At 49.4% G+C, this 24,287-nt stretch overlaps 2 protein-coding genes across 2 annotated transcripts in view; one reads left to right on the top strand and one right to left on the bottom strand.

The window, feature by feature from the left end:
- The first annotated feature begins 1,507 nt into the window (after positions 1-1,507).
- On the top strand, positions 1,508-15,504 carry LZTS1 (leucine zipper tumor suppressor 1). The gene is made up of 4 exons (XM_075601425.1): positions 1,508-1,726; positions 10,907-11,370; positions 11,838-12,464; positions 14,183-15,504. The coding sequence occupies exons 2-4, from the start codon at positions 11,008-11,010 to the stop codon at positions 14,693-14,695; spliced, it is 1,503 nt and encodes a 500-aa protein (XP_075457540.1). The 5' UTR covers positions 1,508-1,726; positions 10,907-11,007; the 3' UTR covers positions 14,696-15,504.
- A 6,267-nt stretch (positions 15,505-21,771) lies between these two features.
- The window catches only part of ATP6V1B2 (ATPase H+ transporting V1 subunit B2), a 42,004-nt gene continuing 39,488 nt past the window's right edge, over positions 21,772-24,287 (bottom strand). Inside the window, exon 14 of the mRNA XM_075601423.1 lies at positions 21,772-22,863. Within this exon, the coding sequence (XP_075457538.1) occupies positions 22,724-22,863 (140 nt within the window). The 3' untranslated portion in view covers positions 21,772-22,723. The remainder of the gene's footprint in view (positions 22,864-24,287) is intronic.

Here is a 24,287-nt window from a genome sequence, read left to right as displayed (position 1 = left end):
TCCACCGGAACTGCTCATCATAGTTCCACCAGGTCCAACCCCAAAAAATGTCTTATATGCTTTCTAAATCATGTCTCGGTACTTAAACAACAATGAGCATTTCCCCAGAGCCTATCCCCAGATAACACTTGCCAAGATAGAAAAGAGATGTAACCAATTCCCTATAGTTTTAGGGACCTGCCTATTTTTGTTTTTCTCCTCACTATCCTTGTTATCCCCTTTTACTTCCTCCGTGTTGACCTCTTTCTCCCTTGGCAAATGGTAAATGATCTCTACAAACCCAGATCTTCTCTTTAACCTCCTTTGACAAATGGACACCCAATGGACTCGCCAAACAAACATAATGCTCTCTTAGCCCCGTGAGAGCCCTCCTCTTCCTTACCAGCCTCTCCATCTGCCATATCTGCTGCTCTATCCTTGCCATCTTTCTCCTGCCTTCCGGAACCCCCAGTGCCTTCTGTTGCTGATACCACCTGCCTCGATTACAGGCCCTGTTCAAACCTGACATAACCTTGACCAGCCCTATCCCTCTGTTCCCATTTCTCCAGCCATTCATTTACCAGGTCCACCATTTTTACTACTGAGCCCTTCTTCTATGGATTTACTCTATCTGCTCCTTCTGATTGCACTGACCATAACACCTCCCCTGGCACTACCCACTTGGACTCACCACTGGATATACCCACAAGTCCTGCTCTCTCTTCCCTGACGCCCAAGCCTGGCCGTCCCGCAGGTCTACGCGGACTATGCCAGATGTTTGCTATGTTTTAATAATCTTCGTGACAGATAACTGTGTATTTCACAGTGACAGATAGCTGTGCATTTCATAGTGCCAGGTAGCGCTGTATCACCTAGTGACAGATAGCTGTGTATATCATAGTGCCAGGTAGCTGTGTATCACCTAGTGACAGATAGCTGTGTATCGCAGTGACAGATAGTTGCGGATATTGACAGATACTGTGACTTTGCTTCTCATAGTGACAGAGGGGGGAGGAAAAGAGACAAAAGGGAAGGAGGAGAGCGAGATTCAATCTCCTTGAGGATAAAAGAGGCAGATAGTGTGTGAGAGGAAGGTAGAATGAATGCGATAAGGAGAGAGAGTGTGCGAGGTATGTAGAAGATAGCATTTGTGTGAGAGGAGAGAAGCAGAGTGAGGGAGAATAGGGAGAGAGAGCAGGAGATATGTAGAGAGTGAAGGAGAGAAGAAGAGTGTGAGCAAGATGAGAAGCAGATTGTGAGAGCAGAACAGAAGCAGAGTGTGAGAGTGAAGATAGAGAGTGAGAGCGGGAGAGAAGCAAAGAGACTGAGAGGAGGGTAGAGTGATCGAGGAGAGAAGCAGACAGCCTGAGAGAGGAAGATAGAGTGAATGTGTGAGGGAGGAGAAAAGCAGTAAAACAAAAGAGACCAGGAAAGAAATAGAAAGTGTGAAAGAGAGAAGTCAAAAGGGATTGCCAGAGGAACGTACAGTGAGAAAGGCGGAGGGAAGCACAGAGAGGGTGACAGTGCATGTGTAAGGGAGGAGAGGAGAAGCAGAGAGTGTGTGGGAGTCTGGCAAAGCTGTATCTAAATGCTACCTCTTCTTGTATCCAATCAGAGAGCAGATTGAGCACCTGGCTCTGCCCCTAATTGCTTGCCAATTTGGCTACCCGAGTCTGCAGTCAAAGGATAATCTGAACCTCAGAGCTGCATGTCCAACCTCTGACCGACGGGCACCACATGGGAGCCGGTAAGTTCGAGGGACTGGGGACGAGGTAGCGATGCTCTGCTGGGAATAGGTGGGAAGGTGTGATGCTCTGCAGGGAGAATAGCGAAGAGAGCAATGCTCTGCATCGAGGCGTCGTGAGGGAGTGATACTGTGCTGGATGGAGAGGCATGGGTGGTATGCGCAGCAAAGAGAAGGGGTGAGGAAGTGATGCTCTGCAGAGAATGAGGGAGCGATGGTCTGCAGGGAGGGTGAGGGGGTTATGCTCAGTAGGGAGAAGGGCACAATGTTCTGCAGAGAGAAGTGGCGAGGGAGCAATGCTCTGCAGGGAGTATGGGTGAGGGATGCTCTGCAGGGAGGAGGGGACGCTACTCTGCAGGGAGGAGGGTGAGGAAGCGATGCTCTGCAGGGAAGTGGGGGTCAGAGAAAGATGCTCTGCAGTTTTGCTGGGGCAATGCTAGGCATGAAGTAGGATGAGGAAGCGATGTTCTGCAGAGGAGAGGGGTGATGAAGCGATGCTCTTCAAGGAAGAGGTGGATTGATGTCTGCAGGGAAGAGCGGTGAGGGAGAGATGCTCTGCAAAAACGTGAAGGAGCCATATTCTCCGGAGAGGGGAGTGATGCTCTGCCGGGAGAAGGGGGGAGGGAGCGATGCTCTGCAGGGAGGAGAGGGGTGGGAGCGGAACTGACCCCTCTGCATAGGATCGCTCTGTTGGGAGAAGCAGCGATGCTCTGCAGGGAAGACGGGTGAGGGGGCGATGATCAGTAGAGGAGGAGGGTAAACAAATAATGCTTTGCAAAAGGGTGAGGAAGCAATGCTCTGCAGGAAGGGTGAGGGGGGGTGTTCTACAGGGAGAAGGGTGACTAAGCAATGCCCTGCAGGGAGGAGGAGGGAGTGATGCCCTGCAGGGAGAAAGGTGGCAGAACGATGCTCTGCAGGGAGGAGGGGTGGGGGAGCGACGCTCTGCAGGGAGGAGGGGTGGGGGAGCGACGCTCTGCAGGGAGGAGGGGTGGGGGAGCGACGCTCTGCAGAGAACGAGGTGGTTCGTTTAGTGATTCTCTAAAGTAAGGAAGAGGTTAATGGAACGACGCTCCGCAGAACTTTGGCATGGAGTGTCTGGGGGTGTTCTTATAAGGGGGTAGCGGTGAGCTGTTCTTATAAGGGGAGTACAGTATTCTTATAATAGTAGTGGCTGTCAGGTTGTGTGTCCATATATCAGGGATGTTCTTAGAAGGAGAGGTGTGGGGTTCCTATTAACTGGGGTTATTCCTAATAGTACTGTAGATACTCTTTAAAAGGGGGATGTTATAACAGGAGCTTGTTCTTGTAATGGGGTGTTCCTCCAAAAGAGGTCCTTTTTTTTAAAGGAGGGTGTTTTAATGGGGATGGTAGGAGATTAAAGAAGGGGTTATATGATAAAGAGGGGGTGTTCTTATAATGGGGGTGTTCTCATCTACCACACATTCTCTCTCATATAAAGTCATATATAACTCTTCCCTGATGGCAGCTCAGCCTGACTCATACAGCACAGAGTGTGCGTGGGAGGAAGGACTACCTCTAGGACTGTACAGCTAGAGACTCGGGGGCACTGGAACCTCTAGGACTGCACAGAGGCGTGTGTGGAAGTACATTGCATGTTTGTGACAGAGAAGCAGGCCACCTCTAGGACTCAAATGCTAGAGTCCCAGAGATGGGGATCCTGAACGTGGCGCCTCTAGGACTGGCACAGCTGGGCAGACAGATGCAGGGCAGAATGTGGTGATACCTCTCGGACTGGCATAGGGGGGAGACACAGGTGCAAAGCTGCAGAGATGAGTGTGCCGTTACCTCTATGACTGGACAACTGGGCTTAACTATTACCCTGCAGATCAGCATAACCTTTTGTCCTGCTCATTTCAGGAGGCGTCAGACTCCCCGTTACCACGGAAACCGAGAGTGTGTGTGTGTGTGTGTATACAGACATATATATGTAGCCCCTTTTCCCTATGACTAAAGAACTACGCGTACTGCTGGCGTGCAGGAGGCCTAAGCCTCAGCTTCTGGGAGCCTGGGGTGACCTCTCTCTTTGCGTTCGGTGCAGCGCCTCCACCTATGAGGGATCCCACCAGAGCGGGATGATCCCACATATGACTCAATAACCACTATACACTGAGTATAATATAACTTGTTTACTGCTCACACTATAACAATAACACACCCACAATACAATATCGCAATGCAATACCCAAACACAATACCCAACACCCCAGTGTGGTTCCCCCAAAGTACTGAGGGTGCCCTAGGCACTTAAACACCCGGTGTCCGTAGAACAGTCCCACCCAAAGGGCGAGGTAGCACTTCCCCCTGTGTGAATCGTTAGTGCATTTATATACCTCCCTGGGCACTCCTGTACCCAGGTGTCATCATCGGTCAAAGGATTAGTAAGGTCCCACGATGTGGGGCCTCCAACACCAATCCCCTCACTCCTTATGCATCCAGATCCACCTCGTGGTGTGAGCTCCAGCTGGAGGGTTTCACCTAAACTGTCTATGGGCCTGTGGCCTACTCCCAGACCACAGTACACCGCGTGGCCAGCCGGTCACCGGTGCAGTAGCACTGCTACCTGGGATCCCCTCCCAGAGGATCCTGGGACTTATAGTCCTGCGCAGCGTCTTGCAGAGCCACTCTAAGATGGCTGCCACACTATGCAAACTGCGCATGTGCACCCCGCCATACTGCGCATGCGCTAACTTAAAATGGCCGCCCCCACCTCCCGATCCTGCGCATAGCTCCGGTACACTAACTGCCAGCTCCCCCACAACGGAGGCAGGAGAAGGGGGACAGCTACATCCTCCCCCTAGTGGAGAATCCAACGTCTCCGCTTGGGAACAACATGCTATACAAATCTTAAACAATGTAAAATGCATATCATACATACAACTTAGCGGTACAATTAGCATCTAAACAAGATTGAACAATTCGTTGAGCATGTCATTACAGAAGCAAACCTGCTCCGAGACAGCTGCAGAGACTCATATTGAGGTGCCCCTAACGAATCATCTGCCATTCTCATTGGAGGGAGTCTCACTCTTTGACTCCTATGAGTCTCTTCTTCAACATCTTCTTGGGTGGAGAGGCTACCATAGGCTACCCTGGCCCTCTCATAGAGTGTGAATTTGGAGCTACATAGTCTTTAGTAAATTCAAAGCTCGGACTTCTTGGGTCAAGTGGTCGGCTTGTTGAAGTCGCTGGGGAGGGTACATGGGGAGCAGGCCCATTACCCGCTGCTTCTTCTGGTGATACCCACCAGTCTCCGTTTTTAGGGTGGCAGAGGTTCCTTCAAAGGATCCTGATCATTTGCCGTTGCAGCATTCGGGATGTCGTTGGACTCATCTGGTTCACTTGCCGGCACTACTGTGGATGGTATGAGTTCACTCTCCCCCACTTGAGGAATCGGTAGCAAGTGATTCCTATGCCAGACCCTTACCCATCTGTCTGCATCGCGGATGCGATATACAGGGAGGCCCTACATCTGTGATTCCACCTCGAAAGGAGCTTCTCGCCAGCGGTCCGCTAACTTATGCTTCCCTGGTATCCCTAGATTCCGCAGGAGAACTGCGTCTCCGGGCCGAAGTTCCCGAAGGCATACTTTATGGTCAAATCTCCGCTTTTTATTTTCGTTCAGTTTGGCGGTGACTTTTTCTGCCAACTGATATGCTCTATGGAGGTTATCAGTGGACACTCAGAGACGAATGTCCACAGGCAGTCACGCCTCTCTGCCGAACATCATGAAATAGGGTGAATATCCCCTGTGGATTCATGTCTGGTACAATTGTAGGCATGTACCAACGACTCAACATGCTGGCTCCATTCGGCCTTCTCGGAACCCTTCAGAGTGCCTAGCATATCTAGTAGCGTTCGGTTGAATCTTTCTGGCAGGGCGTCTCCTTCAGGGTGGTAGGGAGTTGTGCGAGACTTCTCAATATTGAGCAAGCTTAGAAGCTCCTGAATAAACATGCTCTCGAAGTCTCTCCCTTGATAGGAGTGCATCCGATTAGGTAATCCATAATGGTTGAAGTACTTTTCCCACAGTACTTTGGCTACTGTGAGTGCTTTCTAGTCTTTGGTAGGGAATGCTTGGGCGTACCGGGTGTACTGGTCGTCACTACCAGGACGTTCCCGATACCCTTCGAGTCAGCCTAAATGCAGAGGATATTCATGCAGACTAGGTCCATGGGACCAGAGCTTTTTAACCTCTGGAATGTCACAGGTGCACCACAAATGCCCAGGGCCATCCGGGTGAACTGGTAGAACCCGAGGGGGCAGACAAACGCTGTCTTCTCCTGGTCTTCGGGGCTCAGGGGTACCTGACAGTATCTAGACCTCAGGTCCAGCACACTGAACCACTGCCTAGCTGATTAGGTGCTGAGGATTTCCTCAATCCGCGGTAAGGTATATTGGTCCGGTACAAAACGGCGGTTCAGGGTACGGTAGTCCACGCATAGGCGGACGGACCCATTTTTCTTCCGCACTACCATGATAGGAGCGGCATAGCATCTTCGGGACTCCGTTACGATGCCCGTCATCTTCATCTCTTTCAGGACGTCCCTCACATCCTCCACATCTCTGGGCGCTATGCATCTGGAGTGCTCCTGGAATGGAGTGGCATTGTCCTGTCGAATTGTGTTTTGAGCACTATTGTTGCAGCCCACATCCATCTCACTGGTGGAGAACACCTCCTGGCATTTCGCCAGCTTGTTGCTTATCCGTTTCCTCCACTCCGCGGGCCAGGTCGATTCCCCAAAGTCAAATTGCAATCCTGTAGGGGCATCTTGTACGGTAGCCGCGTTTACGTGAGCCAAGGATTCTATCTGAGTAACTAGGTATATCCGACCCAGGGCTTGCTCGACGTCAAGTCGTATAGGATGGGGTGAGTACTTCTGAATGGTCACCTTGAATCGCCGAGGAAGTGAAGACTCCCACTCCATCTCTGGCACCACCTTGTAACCCTCTCTTGGCATCCTCTTCGTGTGTGTTCTCTAGTGAAAAGTACCAGTCGGCCATGTCGCGCCCCGAGTAGTTAGGTACTGCGGCCATGTGCCTCACTCCCCCTGGTGGAATCTCTGACAACCCTTGCTCAAGATTGAAAAATTGTCCAAATCCTTCTGTGGCAGAGATCTTATAGCATTCTTCTTTGAATACAGGGTGAATCCATAAAGATGATAGGGGTTATTAGGCGGCTTCTTGTAGATAGGCCCGGATCAGGGCTCTCACCACATCCGCGTTGGTCCCCAAGATGATGGGGGAACTTGGGTGTTCCTGGGGCTCGGGACATATGAAAGCTTCCACTTCCATGGGGTGGGTTTTGTTGGTATTGAGCTGCGGTATATCCAACCGCACTTGAATCATGCCATCAATGGGATAGTCTTCACTACTGAGGCCCCACAATTTCATCTTCTCTGCTTCCCCCTGCTCCTTGAGCGTTATTGGCTGGGACTCCCCATGTGGTTTCTCCCTCCCTGAGGATCCTGGGACTTGTAGTCCTGCGCGGCATCTTGCGGAGCCACTCTAAGATGGCCGCCAGACTATGCACACTGCGCATGCGCACCTCTACATACTGTGCATGCGCCACTTAAAATGGCCGCCCCATCTCCTGATCCTGTGCGGAGCTCCGGTACACTAACCGCTCCCCCACACCAGAGGCAGGAGAAGGGGGACTCGGCTACATAGAATATATCTATACTATAATTCTAAGTTTTCCGTTTGTTTGTATGTCAGAAGCATAGATATCACACAAACGGCACCACAACAAAACTTTCACTGTACATTCTGCGGCGGATTTGTAGGTCAACGCAACTATTTTGAGCTTCCAATATGACTCACCAACCAAATTATGGACATTCTAATGTCCAGCAAATCTCTTAGTGAGGGAGCAGGGGGCGGGGGGCATGGCTACTAAGGGAGGGGGAGTGTGAGTGCTTCAGTGCTTCAGTGCTGTTTGTTTGATGCGAGATGTGCAGGGGAGATGTGCTGAAGGGAGGGGAGAAAATGGAGTGAATGGGGCGGAGAGAAAATGGAGTAGGAGGGGGAAAAAAACGGAGTGAGTGAGGGGGGAAGAAAACGGAGTGAGGGGGAGAGAGAAAACAGAGTGAGGTGGGGGAAGAAAACAGAGTGAGTGAGGGGGAAGAAAGCAGAGTGAGTGAGGGGGGAGAAAACGGAGTGAGTGGGGGGAGGAGAAAACGGAGTGAGTGTGGGGGGGAGAAAACGGAGTAAGTGGGGGGGAGAAAACAGAGTTAGTGGGGGGGGGTGAAAACAGTGGGGAGGGGAGAAAACAAAGTGGGGGGAGAACACGGAATGAGGGGGGAGAAAATGGAGTGAGCGAGGGAGAAAAAACGGAGTGAGTGGGGGGGAGAGAAAATGGAGTGAGGGGGGGAGAAAACAGTGAGTGAGGAGGGGAAGAAAACGGAGTGAAGGGGGAAGAAAACGGAGTGAGGTGGGGGAAGAAAACAGAGTGAGTGGGGAAGAAAACTGAGTGCGTGAGGGGGAAGAAAACGGAGTGAGTGAAGAGGGAAAGAAAACAGAGTGAGTGGGGGGAAGAAAACGGAGTGAGTTGGGGGGAGAAAACAGAGTGAGTGGGGGGAGGGGAAAACAGAGTGAGTGTGGGGGGAGGGAAAACGGAGAGAGTCGGGGGGAGAAAATGGAGTGAGTGGGTGTGAGAAAACGGATTGAGTGGGGGGGGAACAGAGTGAGTGGGGAGGGAGAAAATTGAGTGATTGGGGGGGAGAAAACGGAGTGAGTGGTGGGAGAAAACAGTGTGAGTGGGTGGGAGAAAACAGAGTAAGTGAGGGGGGGGAAAACGGAGTGAGTGAGGGTGGGAGAAAACGGAGGGGGAGAGAAAACGGAGGGAAGGAGGGATGGGGAGAAAATGGAGTGGGGGGGTGCGAGAAAACGGAATGAGTGTGGGGGGAGAAAACTGAGTGAGCGAGGGGGAGAAAATGGAGTGAGGGAGGGGGGAGAAAATGGAGTGGGGGAGAAAACGGAGTGAGTGAGGGGGAGAAAACAGAGTGAGTGAGGGGGGGAGAAAATGGAGTGAGGGGGGGAGAAAATGGAGTGAGGGAGGGAGGGGGAGAAAATGGAGTGGGGGGAGAAAATGGAGTGGGGGGAGAAAATGGAGTGGGGGGAGAAAACGGAGTGGGGGGAGAAAACGGAGTGCGTGAGGTTGAGAAAACGGAGTGCGTGCGGGGGGAGAAAACAGAGTGAGTGAGGGGGAGAAAATGGAGTGAGTGAGGGGGAGAAAATGGAGTGAGTGAGGGAGGGGGAGAAAACTGAGTGAGTGAGTGAGAGAGGGGGGGAGAAAATGGAGTGAGGGAGGGAGGAGAAAACAGAGTGGGGGGAGAAAACAGAGTGAGTGAGGGGGGAGAAAATGGAGTGCGTGAGGGGGGAGAAAACGGAGTGCATGAGGGGGGAGAAAACGGAGTGAGTGAGGGGGAGAAAACGGAGTGAGTGAGGGGGGAGAAAATGGAGTGAGGGAGGGAGGGGAGAAAACAGAGTGGGGGAGAAAATGGAGTGCGTGAGGGGGGAGAAAACGGAGTGCGTGAGGGGGGAGAAAACGGAGTGCGTGAGGGGGGAGAAAACGGAGTGCGTGAGGGGGAGAAAACGGAGTGCGTGAGGGGGGAGAAAATGGAGTGCGTGAGGGGGGAGAAAACGGAGTGAGTGAGGGGGAGAAAACAGAGTGAGTGAGGGGGAGAAAACAGAGCCAGTGAGGGGGAGAAAATGGAGTGAGTGAGGGAGGGGGAGAAAACAGAGTGAGTGATTGAGAGGGGGGGGAGAAAATGGAGTGAGGGAGGGGGGAGAAAATGGAGTGAGGGAGGGAGAGGGGAGAAATGGAGTGAGGGAAGGAGGGGGTGAAAAATGGAGTGATTGGGGGAAACGGAGTGAGGGGGGAACTGAGTGAGTGGAGAAAACAGTGAGGTGGGGGGAATGGAGTCAGGAGGGGAACGGAGTGGGAGGGGGGAAACGGGGTGGGAGGGGGGACACAGAGTGGGAGGGGGGAGAAAGGAGAGAAGGGGGATAGAGAGAGTAGAGGGTAAGGGAGAGAAAGGAGAGAGGGGAAGGGAGAGAGGGGGAAGGGAGAGAGAGAGAGGGGGAAGAGGGGGCAGGGAGAGAGGGGGGCAAGAGAGAGAAATGGGGGGGGGGAGAGAACGAGCAATGGGGGGAGAGAGAGCAATGGGGGGGAGAGAGGGGAGGGAAGGTTGTAGAGGGGAAATGGAGACACAGAGAGACACACACACAAAGAGACAATGAGAGACACACACACAGAGACACACACTCACAGAGACAGACACACATAGCCAGACACACACACACACATACAGACACAGCCCCCTCCCCTAATAACCACTCCCAGGCCCCTCCCGCTCCTGCTCTAAAAAAATTGCAGGACAGCCGATCGCTCATGCTTGGAGAGCTGGTGATGTCACCGCTCTCAAGCATGAGCGAGCTCAGCGGCAGCGTGGCCGCAGCCTAAATCAGCACGGGGAAGTGTGCCGGCAGCGGAGGGGAGGGGGTTCGGGGAGATGTGCCAGCAGCGGAGGGAGGGGGGGGTGGGGAGATGTGCCGGCAGCGGGGGGGGGGGGGAGGAGGTTCGGGGAGATGTGCCAGCAGCGGGGGGAGGGGGGCGGGGAGATGTGCCAGCAGCAGGGGGGGAGGGGGTGGGGAGATGTGTCGACAGCGAGGGGAGATGATGCAGCACTGTGGGGAGATGTGCCGGCAGAGGGGGGAGATGTACCAACGGGGGGGGGGGGGATGTGGCGGCAGAGGGGGGAGATGTACCAACGGGGGGGGGGGGGATGTGGCGGCAGCGGGAGAAAATGAACCAGTGGGGGGGGGGGGGAGGAGAGATACATTCCCCGGGTACAAAAGCGTGTGTGTGTATATCTTGTGTGGCCTGTGTGATTTCCCACTATTGGATGACATACCATTCCTATTATGTCACAACACATCACTATAGATAATATCATATTATAATATATCCCTATTATATCACAAAATAGCATGACATATCTCAAAAATATCACACCATTCAATGATGAGTTATTACATAGACTAGAGTGATATATGATAACAACTCCTTACATATTATAACAAGACATTCTATGTCACTACATATCATGACACGACAAACCAGTTCTCACTATATAAACCCCTTCTCGTTGTCTCCCGTAGGCTGTCTCTTTTGGGGGGTGGGGGACCCTCGGATATGACCCCCCCATCCCTCCTGGCCGGCTCCTCACTCCGCACACCCTCTTCCTGTCTGTGGGGGCACCATGGGCAGCGTTGGCAGCCTCCTATCTGGGCATGGCTTTAACAGCAAGCAGGGCCGGGGATCCCAGCACCGCGGACGTAAAGCCCCCCATCTGAAGAAGCTGGGCCGCTGCTCGGATGGGATTCTCCGATTCGGCTTCTCACAGGAGTCAGGACATGCCAAGGGGGGGGGCTCCAAGATGGGCCGGAGCGAGGACTTTTTTTACATTAAGGTCAGCCAGAAATCTCACGTGGGTGCCCGGCAGGAGTATCACGGGGCCACCAACACTGAACCAGAGAGCCAACCGGGGCAGGAGTACTCTGGGGCAGCAAGCAAAGCCTGCAACCCACCCAGCATGATTCACTTCCCAAAACGCCTGGAGTTGGTAAGTGACTAGGGGCAACTAAGAAAAACTGGCCCCTGGGATGCGAACTGCCCCATAACTGACTACAACTCCCCCTAAACTGACTCCATATTACCCCTGAACTGAATACTGTCCCTTGAACTGACCTAATCAGCCCTCAAATTGATCTCAATCTTTAAAACTGAGCTCTACAGGACGTGGGAGAGGAGGTGGGAGGTGGAGAGGCAGGGAGAGGGGAATTCGGGAGAAGAAAATGGGTGATGATTAAGGTGAGTAGAAGAGGAGAAGACTGAGAGGGTGAAAGGAGGGTGGCAGCAGGAGAGAGAGAAAGCGAGGAGAGAAAAAAGGGTGAGAGTGGGTAGGGGGCCAAGAGGGAGTGGGGAGGACGGATGGGGGAAGTGAGAGTTGGAGGTAATGGAAGGCACAGTGCATGGGTATGAGGCCCCTCTTGCACAGAGAGGGTTAACAGTGCCTGATTCTTGTTACAGGAGATGAACGCTCTGCGCCCATCCCCGCTGAAGCCTGGCATGCGCAGGAACTCTGCCGTCACATGCCACCCATCCGAGAGCGGGGCGCAGCTGTCCCACTACTATCGACCAGAACGGGTGCGGGAAGCAGAGAGCAGGGCTGGGCACTGCGGAGTCGGCATGTCTGAATCAGGGAGGAACTCCATGTCCAGCCTCCCCACCCACCCCAGCAAGGTGGGTGTGGGGTGCCAGCTGGATGCCCTGCTGATGCCAACCGGACGCTTCGGTGGCAGCGCACACAACATCACCCAGAGCTCACGGAGCAACATGCTGAGTCTCAGGGCCATGTCGCTGTCCGACGGGGGCAACGCCAATAAGATTCTCAGCGTGCCTCCCAAACCGGGCCTGAGATCCCCACCATCCTGCGAAGAACTGGTGGGGGCAGAGTCTGGAGATGGTGCAGAGGAGGGGCACAGGGGTGCCCCCAGGTCCAGGCAGAGCTCACAGAGGGGACAGAGGGGGCAGCATGGGCTACAGATACAGGTGACCCAAAGTGTGGGACAGGAGAGAGAGGCGCTGGAAGGCAAGATGCGGGGCTACGAGAAGGAGAAGAAGAGCCTCAGCCCCTCCGAGGAAACAAAGTGGGAGGTAAGAGGGAATGTGGTGGGAGGGAATGTGGTGGGAGGGGGTGGGGGGGGCTTGAAAGAGAGGACAGACAAATGGGGGGAGAGAAGGGAGAGGGGATGGGTGGGGAATGAGGAGAGGTTAGAGGGTGAAGGGGAATAGGGAGGTGGGGAGAAGGTATGGGTGGGAAGGAGGGGATTTAGAGGGAGGAAGAGATGGGGTAGAGGGAATGGGGAGGTAGAGGCCATGGGGAAAAGGGTAGAGATTAGGGTGAGGAATAAAGAGAGATAGGTAAGAGATGGGGAGAGAGAATGCGGAGTACACTGAAAGGGAGAATAATGGAAAGAGAGAGAGCAGGGAGTGGAGAGTGTATGACAGATTTAGAGAAACGGTATGATAAATAGGGGGAACAGTGTGGGAGAGATGGCGGACAGGAGAACAGAGAGGTACAAAGCTAGTAGGGAGACTGTGCAGTTGGCAGCAGAGAGATGGGTAGTGAAAGGGAGAGAGAAAGCAAGGGAAGGGGGATCAAAGAGATGTAAAGAGGAAGAAGGGGGGAGTGAGGAGAGGGGAGACATGGAGAGAGGGGGGAAATGGAGGGGCTGCAAGAAGTTAAAGGGAGAGGTGTCACAGGAAAAGAGTGAGAAAGGAAGAGAGACGGGAGGGATAGAGAAAGGAAGAGTGGGAGGCTGTGGATTGTAAGTGTAATTGTACGAGAAGAGTGTGAGCTGGTGGTTGGGGAAGAGCAGTGGGAGGCGAGGGGGAAAGGACCAGATCCACAAACCTCAGTTCAGTTAGGTCTCCTAATGCGAAGTTACGGACGTTATTTTCCCTGAGGTTAACGTCCTCCGAGCGAATTATATGCAAAAACAATGGCCATTGTGTATTTTATTAGCATAAGCTTAATGTCACGTTATTGTAGCATACCATTGTGTTATCTTCCAATAACGTGATGTATGTATATGAAGTATGTGTGGAGCCCCTCTCTCCGCTCCAGGAAAAATATTATTTCAGGGTTTGGATGGGAGTAACGCCAAGTTTACTTATGGTAACATTAGGTCCCTGCATGAACAGACTTTAGTGCATCTCATTATCACTAACGGCCGTTAGAAATAATGCAAAGCTGTTCACTTGAGAAAAGCTCTTTTCCCGTTCTGTTATTAGGCCTTTGATGGTATGCGATGAGTTTTACGTTTAGTTATGTAACAGGGCTTTGTGGATCTGTGCCAAAAGGAGAGGAGGGAAAAGGTGAAGAGGAAGGCTGGAAAAGGGGAAGGGAAAGAGAAACAGAGTGTGAGAGAGAGAAGAAAGAGAGGGAAGGGATGGGGGTTCACAGTGCCCAGTTTTAGAGTGACTCATTGCCCTGGCATTGATTATGTGTGGGTTAATATTACCCAGCTGTAAAGTGCCTTATTGCCCCTTGAAGTATAGTTGCAGATAGTACTCATCATTTTACAGAGAACCTTATTGCCCCGGCAGCGACATTGTATAGGATAATATTACCCAGCTGCAAAGTGCCTTATTGCCCCAGCAGTTTTGCCCTTCGCCCCCCTCAATCCCAGCTGTGGGGACTGGGGTAAAATTACCAGCTTTAATATTACCAGCTTCAAAGTGCCTTGTTACCCCTGCAGTATACCTGTACATACTCCTATTAGCCTATTCCTGAATGCCTGACTTGCCCCTGCAGTATAACTGCACATACTATCAGCCCTTTCCTAGGTGCCTTATTGCCCTCCCCCCAGGTGTGCCAGAAGTCAGGGGAGATCTTGTCCCTGCGGCAGCAGCTGCGGGAGACGCAGGAAGAGTCTTCACTCCGCGCCAGCGAGATCCTCAGCCTGAAAGCCCAGCTGCGGGAGACCAAGGGGCGGGCGGAGGCTCAGGAGCAGCGGGCAAGGGAGGCGGAGGAGAGGCTGCGGGGGGCGTCGGTGGCAGAGGGCGAGGAGGGAGAGGAGGAGGCTCGGGGCGAGGTGGAGCTGGAGGCCCTGCGGGCCGAGCTGGAGGTCGAGCGGCAGAACAACGAGCAGATGACCGACGTGTTCCAGCGGGAGCGCAAGACGTGGCGGGATGAGAAGGAGAAGGTGATCCGCTACCAGAGGCAGCTGCAGCAGAACTACCTGCACATGTGCCAGCGCTGCCAGGCCCTGGAGCAAAGGCTACGAGTGCTGAGCGGGGGTGAGGAATTCGAGGACGGGCCCATCATCTCCCTGCCTGACATGGAACTTTCCTTCCAGGACATACTGGCCACCGAGATCTGAAACGCACAGTGAGAGAGTGTGTGTGAGTGGGAGAAAGAACGCACCTGTGTGAGAGTGAGTGAGCGTGAATGTGAGTGTACATTTGAGAGCATGTGTGAGTGAGTATGTATCCTGAGTGTGCATTGTGTATATCCTGTATGTATACAAAGTATAGATTGTGCGTGTACACATTGTGTGTGTGCACACAATGTGCATTCTGTGTATATTGTGTGTGTCTATACAGAGTGTGTATTGTGTGTGTGTGTGTGTGTGTACACAGTTTACTGTGTGGGTGTCCTGTGTGTAAGTACGCGAGTATGCATTGTGTGTATGGAACCTGTGTATGTATGTATGTGTGTGTGTGTGTGTGTGTGTGTGTGTGTATATACACACAGAGTATGCATTGTGTGTATTGATCCTGTGTGGTTAACACATACACATTGTGTATGCAGAGCCCTTCTGATAATCCCCTTGTGGTACACTCTGTTTTCTGTGCATTTTGTGGAAATCACCACAATAACACAACTGGTCTATGTGTTGTGGTGTTCTGTGCACCGATGAGGGGGTGATGAGAAGCCCTGCAGATCTCTGGCATGGGAGGGGTTAATGTAGGATGGGCTCTGAAACAGTTGTGACTGCAGGGGGGTTATAAATATCAGGAACATGCACAGCACTGGAGTTAGGTAACAATTTGATGCTATGTCTTTGTGGTTAGGGGAGTTGGTGGGCATCTGTGAGTCTCTGTGTCTGATGCAGCCTGGAAGCTGTAAACGGGGTGAAAATCTGAGATTTGATGTTTTTATTCATTTAAATAAATACATTTTACTGTATTCTGAGTATAAATGTGAATATATATACAGTAAGTACAGCACGGTGCCCACTGTAAGTGGTGTATCCAGTGTATTCTCGACTCCCCGTAATCCTCCCTTAGCCCAGGGTGATGCTCCCCTCCTCAACCCTCTCCCCCCCATCTCCCTCCCCCCTCCCATCTCCCTCCCCCCCATCCCCCTAACCCTCTTCCCCCTCCCCCCATCCCCCTAACCCTCTTTCCCCTCCCCCCATCCCCCTAACCCTCTTTCCCCTCCCCCCATCCCCCTAACCCTCTTTCCCCTCCCCCATCCCCCTAACCCTCTTTCCCCTCCCCCCATCCCCCTAACCCTCTTCCCCCTCCCCCCATCCCCCTAACCCTCTTCTCCATGCCTACCCAGAACAATGAGGATACTAATGAGGTTTAATTGGTCGTCAGGAGCAAGCTCACTCAGGGCTAATTACTGGGGGAGAAGGTGTGACAGCTCAGAGGAGTACCTGAGGAACACACTGACATACAGTGAGAACACATACAGTACCCACAGATACATATGTATAGCTTTATTTATATACTGTAGCACCCAGTGGACTCAGCACTTTACAAAAGGAAGAATACAGCGACAGTGCAAACAAAATCAGACAATAGGAAAGGAAATCCCTGCCCTTCAGCTCTTCCAATCTAAGCTACACGCACGCACGCACGCACACTGACACACAGGTCTTACACACTGACACACACACAGGTCTTCAATACGTGTCTTACATACATCATATACACTGACAAACACAAGACATTTACACACATACTGTACATGCAATGACACCCATCTTATACACATATGCCATATACACTGACACACACGTTTTATACACATACACGGGTCTTATACTGTACATACAGGCCTTTAATGCACTCGCTGTTCGCAGAGGATAATTACAGGCACTTCGATCCTGATTTGTTAAACGCTTGGTTAAACGCTTGAGATCCTTGTTAAGCGTTAAAACAACTGTTACTAATTAAGCCGTCACCGCTGACAGCTTTCATCCAGGGTCTCTCTTCCCAGTGTGTGTAATGGAAGTGACAGCGTATTGTGCGTTTGTGTCAGGTTAATGCCCAGGAAAGAGCCAGACCACACGGTAACTGGTCTGAGACAGAGGGGGTCTGTGATCAGGGATTTAGTGTTAAACAGGATACGGCTCTGTGACTCCCAGCCGCCTGCTCTCTATTCTAGACACACATCCAGTCTTCAGCTGATGGGGTTATGTGGCTGTCACTGGTCACCAGGTCCCTTCTGTTTATGGGACAGATACATCAAGCTTCAGTGCGAGTTTCCCACCCTGAGCAGCCATTGAATCGAATGCCAGTTACTGCGGATCAGGTGCCCCACATCAGAGCTCGCTGAATCCCGGAGTATATGTGGGGGATGTTACCCTCACATTATAATGCTCCCTAAAATCCACCTTTCCCCATTGTGTCCAGTATTTTTGGAGAAGCCACCTGGCAACCCTAAAAACAACGTGAAAATGTTTTCTAAACAAATTGGAAAACATTCCCACATCTCTGGTGAGTACACACGACCAGGGGCAGAGGCTTGTGCAATGGGGACACATGATGGAGTCCAGGGGAGCTGCAGCCAGCAAATCCGCGCCACAACTCGCATACATAGCACCACCTGCTCCTTTTAATGCAAAGTCACGGAGAATAGCTGAGCTCCATTCAAGGGAGTGAGACACAAATCTCTACCAGCGCAGAGGGAGTAACTTCACGGACTCCATATATACAATGAAATTTAGAAAGTAGGTCGCACTCAGAAATAAAGTTGCTAAAGTCACATGAACAATCTCTTCTAGTGTCTACCACTATCACTACACCTGATGAAGGGGATGCGTGCCGTCGAAACGTTGTGCTGTGCGCTCTGTAAAATAAACAGAAGATATTGGGAAAATGGCCATGTGACTTGAGCAACTTTATTACTGAATGCGACCTACTTTATAAATTTCATTTGAGGTGTTGGGATGATTAAGGAGTCTCATCCAGTCACACCAAGAAGACGACATTGTCCGATACAAATGCACCGTAAGCCCCTCTTGCACTCAACTAGGTGTGTGTATATAAATCTATATACATATACAAATTAATGGTACTACTACAGTGGCAGCACTCATATAAACAGTCAACTGCCATGGGTGCACTGCAAAATATGAATAAGCAAATAAAGTCCAGTTAGAAGGCACTCACAGGAGACAGTGAATTTGCTATAGTTTAATAAAGCATCACGTTTTGATCTGTGTATGGACTCTTTTCAAGCTGACAGTAACACACACGTGTGTGCGTATGTATGTATATATATATATATATATATATATATATATATATAAAATATATACATACATACATACACACACACACACCTCAGGATGCATAGAAAAAGCACGCTCATCTGGTGGCAGTCGGGCACCGTTGTATTGTTGCCTAGCGACCTCCGATCAACACCGGGAGTGAAAAAGCCGAGAAAAAAAACGCAATCGAGAGAAAAAAATATATCATAAGTGCATTATAAAAACATATAGAGTATAACATGTATATTACACAGGATGAGAAGCTGAACACAACTAAACATATAAATTGAAAAAAATATCAATAAGACAAGTGGATTGAGTTCCTCATTCAAAGGCCCAAAAATATAAATCTTAGGCACATTCCCAAATCTAGTATTACAATCAGAGCGGGTTAAGTTTAGTATAAAGGGCATAAGTGGCCCTGTTGAAGCCACAATTGCATATGAGGTAAAAGTCTCATGCAGCTCGGGATGTCAACTAGTGGGGGCTTAATGCTTATTAGAACAGTTATGTAGCCAATCCAGACATATTAATATAATAAATATAAAGCTAATTAGCACATCTGACATGGGCCTAGGGCCGCCAACAGTGATTATAGTTCAACTCTGTCCATAAGATTTTGATGCATGGAAAAGATGCTTAGGGCTGTCTCTGCCTCTTGTGGTCCTATCAGATGACTGCATAGCAAGCCTGAGACGGGGTAGGCATCATAGAAGGGTGTAGCATGGAGAGTTGTAAAATAAGGGCTGGCCCAAAACTTCGACTCACATACAACTTTTCGGTGTGTAATCTCTCAACTAGCAGTCCAAATGCAATACATTGTTTGAGTGGAATCCCACCACACAGTGTAATGCAGAGTCAAGCAGGTTGCATCATGTTTAAACACAAAAATAAGGGGTGACAAAATGGCAAAATAAAAGCATCAAAAGGAATCAGGGTTCATTATACCACCAGCGATGCAAAAATATCATAACGTAGGGAGTGATTTGGGGTGGGGGGTGTATTAAGGTACAGCAGATGGTATACACACTAAGTAAAGAGGCCTCCCCTAGCATATGTAAGAACTCAGTCAGGATGAGAATGTAGAGGGGTTATCCCCACTTCATAAAATCCAGAAAGAGTGGCCAATACTGCAGATCTTTAACAAGTGTATATATAGATAATCAGCACGCAGATGATGTATGGCATACAGAATTGTGGAGGCCGACCCAGAAATGAGGAGTCTGAAGATTATCCCCAAGTATTACGCCAACCAGAATAGGTCCATTGGCCAGAATCACAGAGCAAGACATGCTTGTTGGAATCCAGATAAAAGTTGCATACTATAACCACTGGCCTAGCCTAAAATTCAGGAGTACAGTATATATCATGCAGGGTAATAGCATCCACCTATGGTATTATGGTGAACGCAGTCCAGGTCAAGGCAATGTCTGCCCTCAGTACAGGACTAGGCAAAATAAGGGCAGAGATGACCGGCAGGCAAGATACATGTAATAGATTAAATGTTCACGTGTAAGTAAAGGTATAGGACTCATTATGCCCTAATCATCTAGGAAACAACCTATGTTTAAGCTTTTGATTATGACCGATGGGGGGCCTGTGTGTTCAGAAAACATATCTATCTGGCCTCGGTCTGGAGAAGCACATTTGATTTATTGCTGTCGGGTGGGAGGCAAACATGATCGTGTCTCTGAGCTGGTGCCCACACTGCAGGAAATGTTGTGCAACAGGTTGTTCCAATTCGTTCTCCTTGAAAGCAGAGCCAATGGCAGACCGATGTATAGCCACACATTCACAGCAAGTACGATTTGCCTTCCCAATGTACAGTACGAGTCCACAAAGACAGATGATATAAACAAGCAGCTGGGTAGTACATACCAAACAGGGAAGGATTTTGATTGGGAAACCTTGATCGGTGCCTAAACGAGGAACCTTTAAGCATTAACCTGCACATAATGCAGTTGGCACATTTGACGCCACCAGGTTTAGAAAAGGCTGTGAACGGTGGTAACTTCAGTCTGAAGTATTTCTTAAGCTTTTGCCTCCTCCATATGCCAATAGTGGTTTATTTGGTAAAATCTCAGGAAGGCTCTGGATAGCAGATAGGACGTGCCACTTGCCCATGATAAATGTGCGCATGAGATAAGGAGGCACTATACGATGAATTGATGGGTTCATGTTTGGTAATATCACTAAGGGCAGTCTCCGGATTCTTTATAGAACAGTTTACAAAACCTCCATACAACAGGTCACCTCTCTGCAATGGAAACCTCTTTCAATAAACCGTTCCCCGACAACTTAAATTAATTCTTGATCAAATTAGGCAAGATCAGACATCTTAAAACCCTCAACATTTGGGAATACGGAGCCCCTGTTTGATGGCTGTGGGATGAAAACTCGAAGCATGAAGGAATGTATTGCTATCATTGGACTTCCAGAAAAGGCTCATGCTCAATCTGCCACCTAATTTACAAACATCAACATTAAGGAAATGTTCTTGTGCTCTTGGTGAATCATTACTTTAATTAGGGTCATTAGCATGATTTATAAGATCGCTAATTGTCTGTGTTCCCTTCCCAAAATAAGCAAAATGACATTGATATACTGGGACATAAAAAGGAATTGAGGTACATAGCAGTATTGCAGGGAAATGTTCAAGTTCCAAGTAATACAGATGTGCTAGCATACGAGGAGGCTACGTTGGACCCCATCGCAGTCCAGGAGAGTTGTAGAGGGTAACCATTCTCAAAACAAAAATAGTCATGACTGAGGAGCCAGTTCAGCACAGGAAAGTAATACTCAATAGAGGGCTATTTGTAGAGGATGTTATCACTGATTGAAGGCTTAAAGCTGCAGTTCATGCAATATCCTGCATGTGTGTTTTAAAAAATAAAATCAGTTCTGTAGTAAGAAAAAATACTTTTAGCATTTTCTGTTTAAAAAACAACAACATTGAAAGACCAATTTTCTTGTATTCTATTTTAACAAGCATTCTTGTTCCTATAGCAACGATTTACATTCCCCATATTTAAAGATGTTGCCAAACTTTGCCAATCAATAGACGGAGAATGAATTGACCGGCAGCTATGCAGTTTTTTTTAGGTAAGTAGAGATTGCACAACTGAAACTATTGAAGTAAAAAAGAAAACTAAAAAAAAAAAAGTTTAACCCATTAAATGTCACCATGCTCCTACATTATATGGGACTCGCCTTTTAAACACATTAAACATGTCACGGTCGTTAGGTCCCTCTGATCCTACGTGGGATTGATTCTTTAATCAACGTTTAATTAACATCGTGCAATAGATGCACTGAACACAACAAAATATTGTTTTAATAAATGAGATCATAAATATTTAAAGCAGCAGCAAAACATATTTAATAACTGCATCAATCTATTGGCAATAACCGAGGGAGCCTTAATAATTAGTATTGCAAATGTAACGACCGCTTTGCCAGAATGTGTAGCCCCCTCTGTATTCAGGATAAAATGCACCAGGCCACAGGAAAGGGGAACATCCCGAACAGACTTTAGATGCTAGTCTTTATGGTAAATGGAGCAGCATACTGTACACACAGTTTGGACTAAGGGGGGTAGCTTCCCTGCAGATAATTGCTGCTGTTTTACCATTGGGCGCCTCCTACTGTAGTTCAGAAGATATCCTTACCACCGCTACTTTCGAGGACTTAAAATGGCACCCACAAGGAAGCTGCCTCTCAGTTGGCAAACATGCAGAAAGATAGCTCAGGCCCACCTTGGCAAATAAGTAATACAATTTCTGTGGAAGCAGAGCGTCTGAGTGCAAGACCCACCTTCCTACACGAGGGGGTTTTCTGGTTCAGAAAGTGTCAAGGGGACTGCTGCTTTTATCATAGGAAAATCTTGTAGAAGGCATCAGAAAACATCCCCGTACAAACCCCCCCTTAAAATGAGCACAGACATCTCGATCGAGGTTCTAACATAACATATAATATTTAATTCGATTTGACGTTCTGCAATAAATGTATACACCGTTTTACAGATGGAATGCACCAGTTAACAAAAACTATTGCACCAAATTCACAGACATGAAAATATTAAAAGCCCCGATGCAACAGACCCCTAATATTAGGAAAGGAGGCTGGGAGGGGAGAGGGGAGAAGTGGAGAAAGCTTGAAGAGGAAGGAGAGTGACAAGGGGCCAAAGGAGAAAAATAGGGGTAGAGGGAGACTGGGATGTGGGGGGGGAGAAACCCCCTTTCACATGAATCTGTGCTGTAAATGACACAAATTCTAGATTAACTCCTGCACTGCTAGAAAACCCACAGGTCATAGGAACAGATCAGTAAACACGCAGATTGATAAAGCATGAAAGCTCACACTGATGGTTCTGGGAAGATTCTCTTATGCAACAGTCCTGCATATTAGACAACTGCTTCTAATGCCTTAGTTGCTCCCATTTGGAATAAGTGTAATAAGGTTATGGAAACCACCAAAATGAATCTATATGCTAAATCCTTTCATAAGGGGCTTGAAGGGGTGTAAGCTCTGCAGGCAGGAAGTACAATAAATATATGTATACTACGAGCTAGCATGACAGAGGAGGGATTGGGGGATTACATTGAAGTGTCAGTCCCACTGAAGACCAAAATGACCTAATGACACATGCATGTAATAGATTATGTCTTAGATGCTGAATACAAGAAGGGGTTGAATGTCCAACTTAATTTGGTCCTCAGTGGCACTGCATCTTTAACCCCTGTGCTGCCAGAGGTTAAACGTTGGGAAGTGACAAATTTCTAGCTATCTGCCCCTGCTCCCTCAGGGAACATCGGAGGCTCAAAGACAGATAATTTGATTTGTAAACTGCACACAAAAAGGGGCACAAGGGACAGGAGAGAGGCGAGGGAGTAGGGTGTCTGCTTAGTGCTTGGAAGAGTCACGTGGGTAAAATTCTGCTATGGTGCTCTGTGGAATCCTCTTCAGCATCTCCTTGGGGAAGATTCGGAGCAGCTGCCAGCCAATGTCCAGAGTTTCGAAAACGGTGCGGTTGTCGTATGGACCTATAGAAGAGGGAAATGGTAGCGTAAAACGGTTTGCGGAGATCTACTCTAATTCAAAAAAGGTGTATGGACAAATTACTTGCTCGTTAACAAATATACAAAGCAGAAATGTACATCAGATAAAATATTTAGTATTGCATACTGCGGATAATTTAAACCTCTACGGTCAGTCCCATCTAATACCAAGTTGAAATTACCATTTAACCCTATCACTATGACCCAATGTGGAACTGACCCGTTAACCCATTAAAGATACCACTGTCAATACTTCCATTTGATCCTATATAGCAGGTGCACGCAAACTTTTCAGTCTCCCCATCCTCCACCTTGTCTCCGGGTCCAAGCGACCCAAATGACACCGCGTTGCCATGGTGATGCCAGAAACCATCGGGAACAAAGTAAGGGAAGTAACAGAGGCCTCGCGCGGTCCCTCGGCATTTAAATGTTTTGGGGAAGCCCAATGGTCTCTGTAACCATCACGCCCTCCCCAGAAAATGTCACGCCCCATCCCCCCCAGTTAGCGCATCTCTGCAATATAGGACTGACCCTTTTAACATTAAAACATCACTGCTATTGAAAAGCCCATTAAGCTGCTAAATACTGGGAAGCCAATGCCACCCTGTGGCATTTAACAAGAACTGCACACCCCATACCCACAATATCACAAGAGCAACACGCTGTACTGTAAACCCAAGCTCGCCTCCTTAGAGGGTGGAGAGAGCGGCACTGTGGAGTGAGGGGTTAATGCTGGGCCACGTCACACCCCGGAGCCCCATTGCTGCTCCATTCCATGTACAAAAGATGTTATTATCCCTTAACGAGCACTTACGAGGCACTGGTTGTCACGGCAACTGACAACCACCCACACACATGCCATGTTACAGTTCTGCGCACGTGTCGCTGTGTGCTATTTAAAGACAGACTGATTGACAGGTCTGTGCTAACAGTGGGTGACAACTCTCCTGTGTCACGCAAACCCTCCAGTTATGCAGAAGCCTGCTCTTTACTCATCCCTGTACGAACTCCGCTCATTCTCTCATATTTGTACAATCCTCCCTGCCAGACTTCTAGGGAGATTACATTGGTGTGTGTGTGTTGAATGTTATATCATACTCCCCATGGGTTGGTTTGCCTTGACGCAGGGTGCTGGATTCAGGTGGCTAGGCGAGGAGGTAACAAGGTTGTAGATTAATGGGAGCCAGGAACTTTTGTAGTACAACGGTCATTTATTCGTGTCCCCAGCACAGAGACCGCTCATTCACATTTGACAATGTTAAACTGTACTTTACAGCAGACATACATGAATATGGTTCTTCCATTAGTGCCCACTCAACACTTGAACAGACGTACATTTACTTGGTTGCTCTATATAGATGTGTGATCCGGACCCCATCTTTGGCTTGGGACATCTCATCTCGAGAACA

Source organism: Ascaphus truei, chromosome 5 (genome assembly GCF_040206685.1).
Source record: "Ascaphus truei isolate aAscTru1 chromosome 5, aAscTru1.hap1, whole genome shotgun sequence".
In the NCBI taxonomy this organism is placed as follows: Eukaryota; Metazoa; Chordata; class Amphibia; order Anura; family Ascaphidae; genus Ascaphus; species Ascaphus truei.
Note: the sequence above shows the minus strand (reverse complement) of the source record. Positions and strands in the feature narration are given on the sequence as shown.

Excerpts from the sequence above, each read along its gene's own strand:
- LZTS1 (XM_075601425.1), top strand. The coding sequence starts at position 11,008 with ATGGGCAGCGTTGGCAGCCTCCTATCTGGGCATGGCTTTAACAGCAAG. Across the intron at positions 11,371-11,837 it reads TCCCAAAACGCCTGGAGTTG|GAGATGAACGCTCTGCGCCC; the intron begins GTAAGTGACTAG and ends TTCTTGTTACAG. Across the intron at positions 12,465-14,182 it reads CCGAGGAAACAAAGTGGGAG|GTGTGCCAGAAGTCAGGGGA; the intron begins GTAAGAGGGAAT and ends CCCTCCCCCCAG.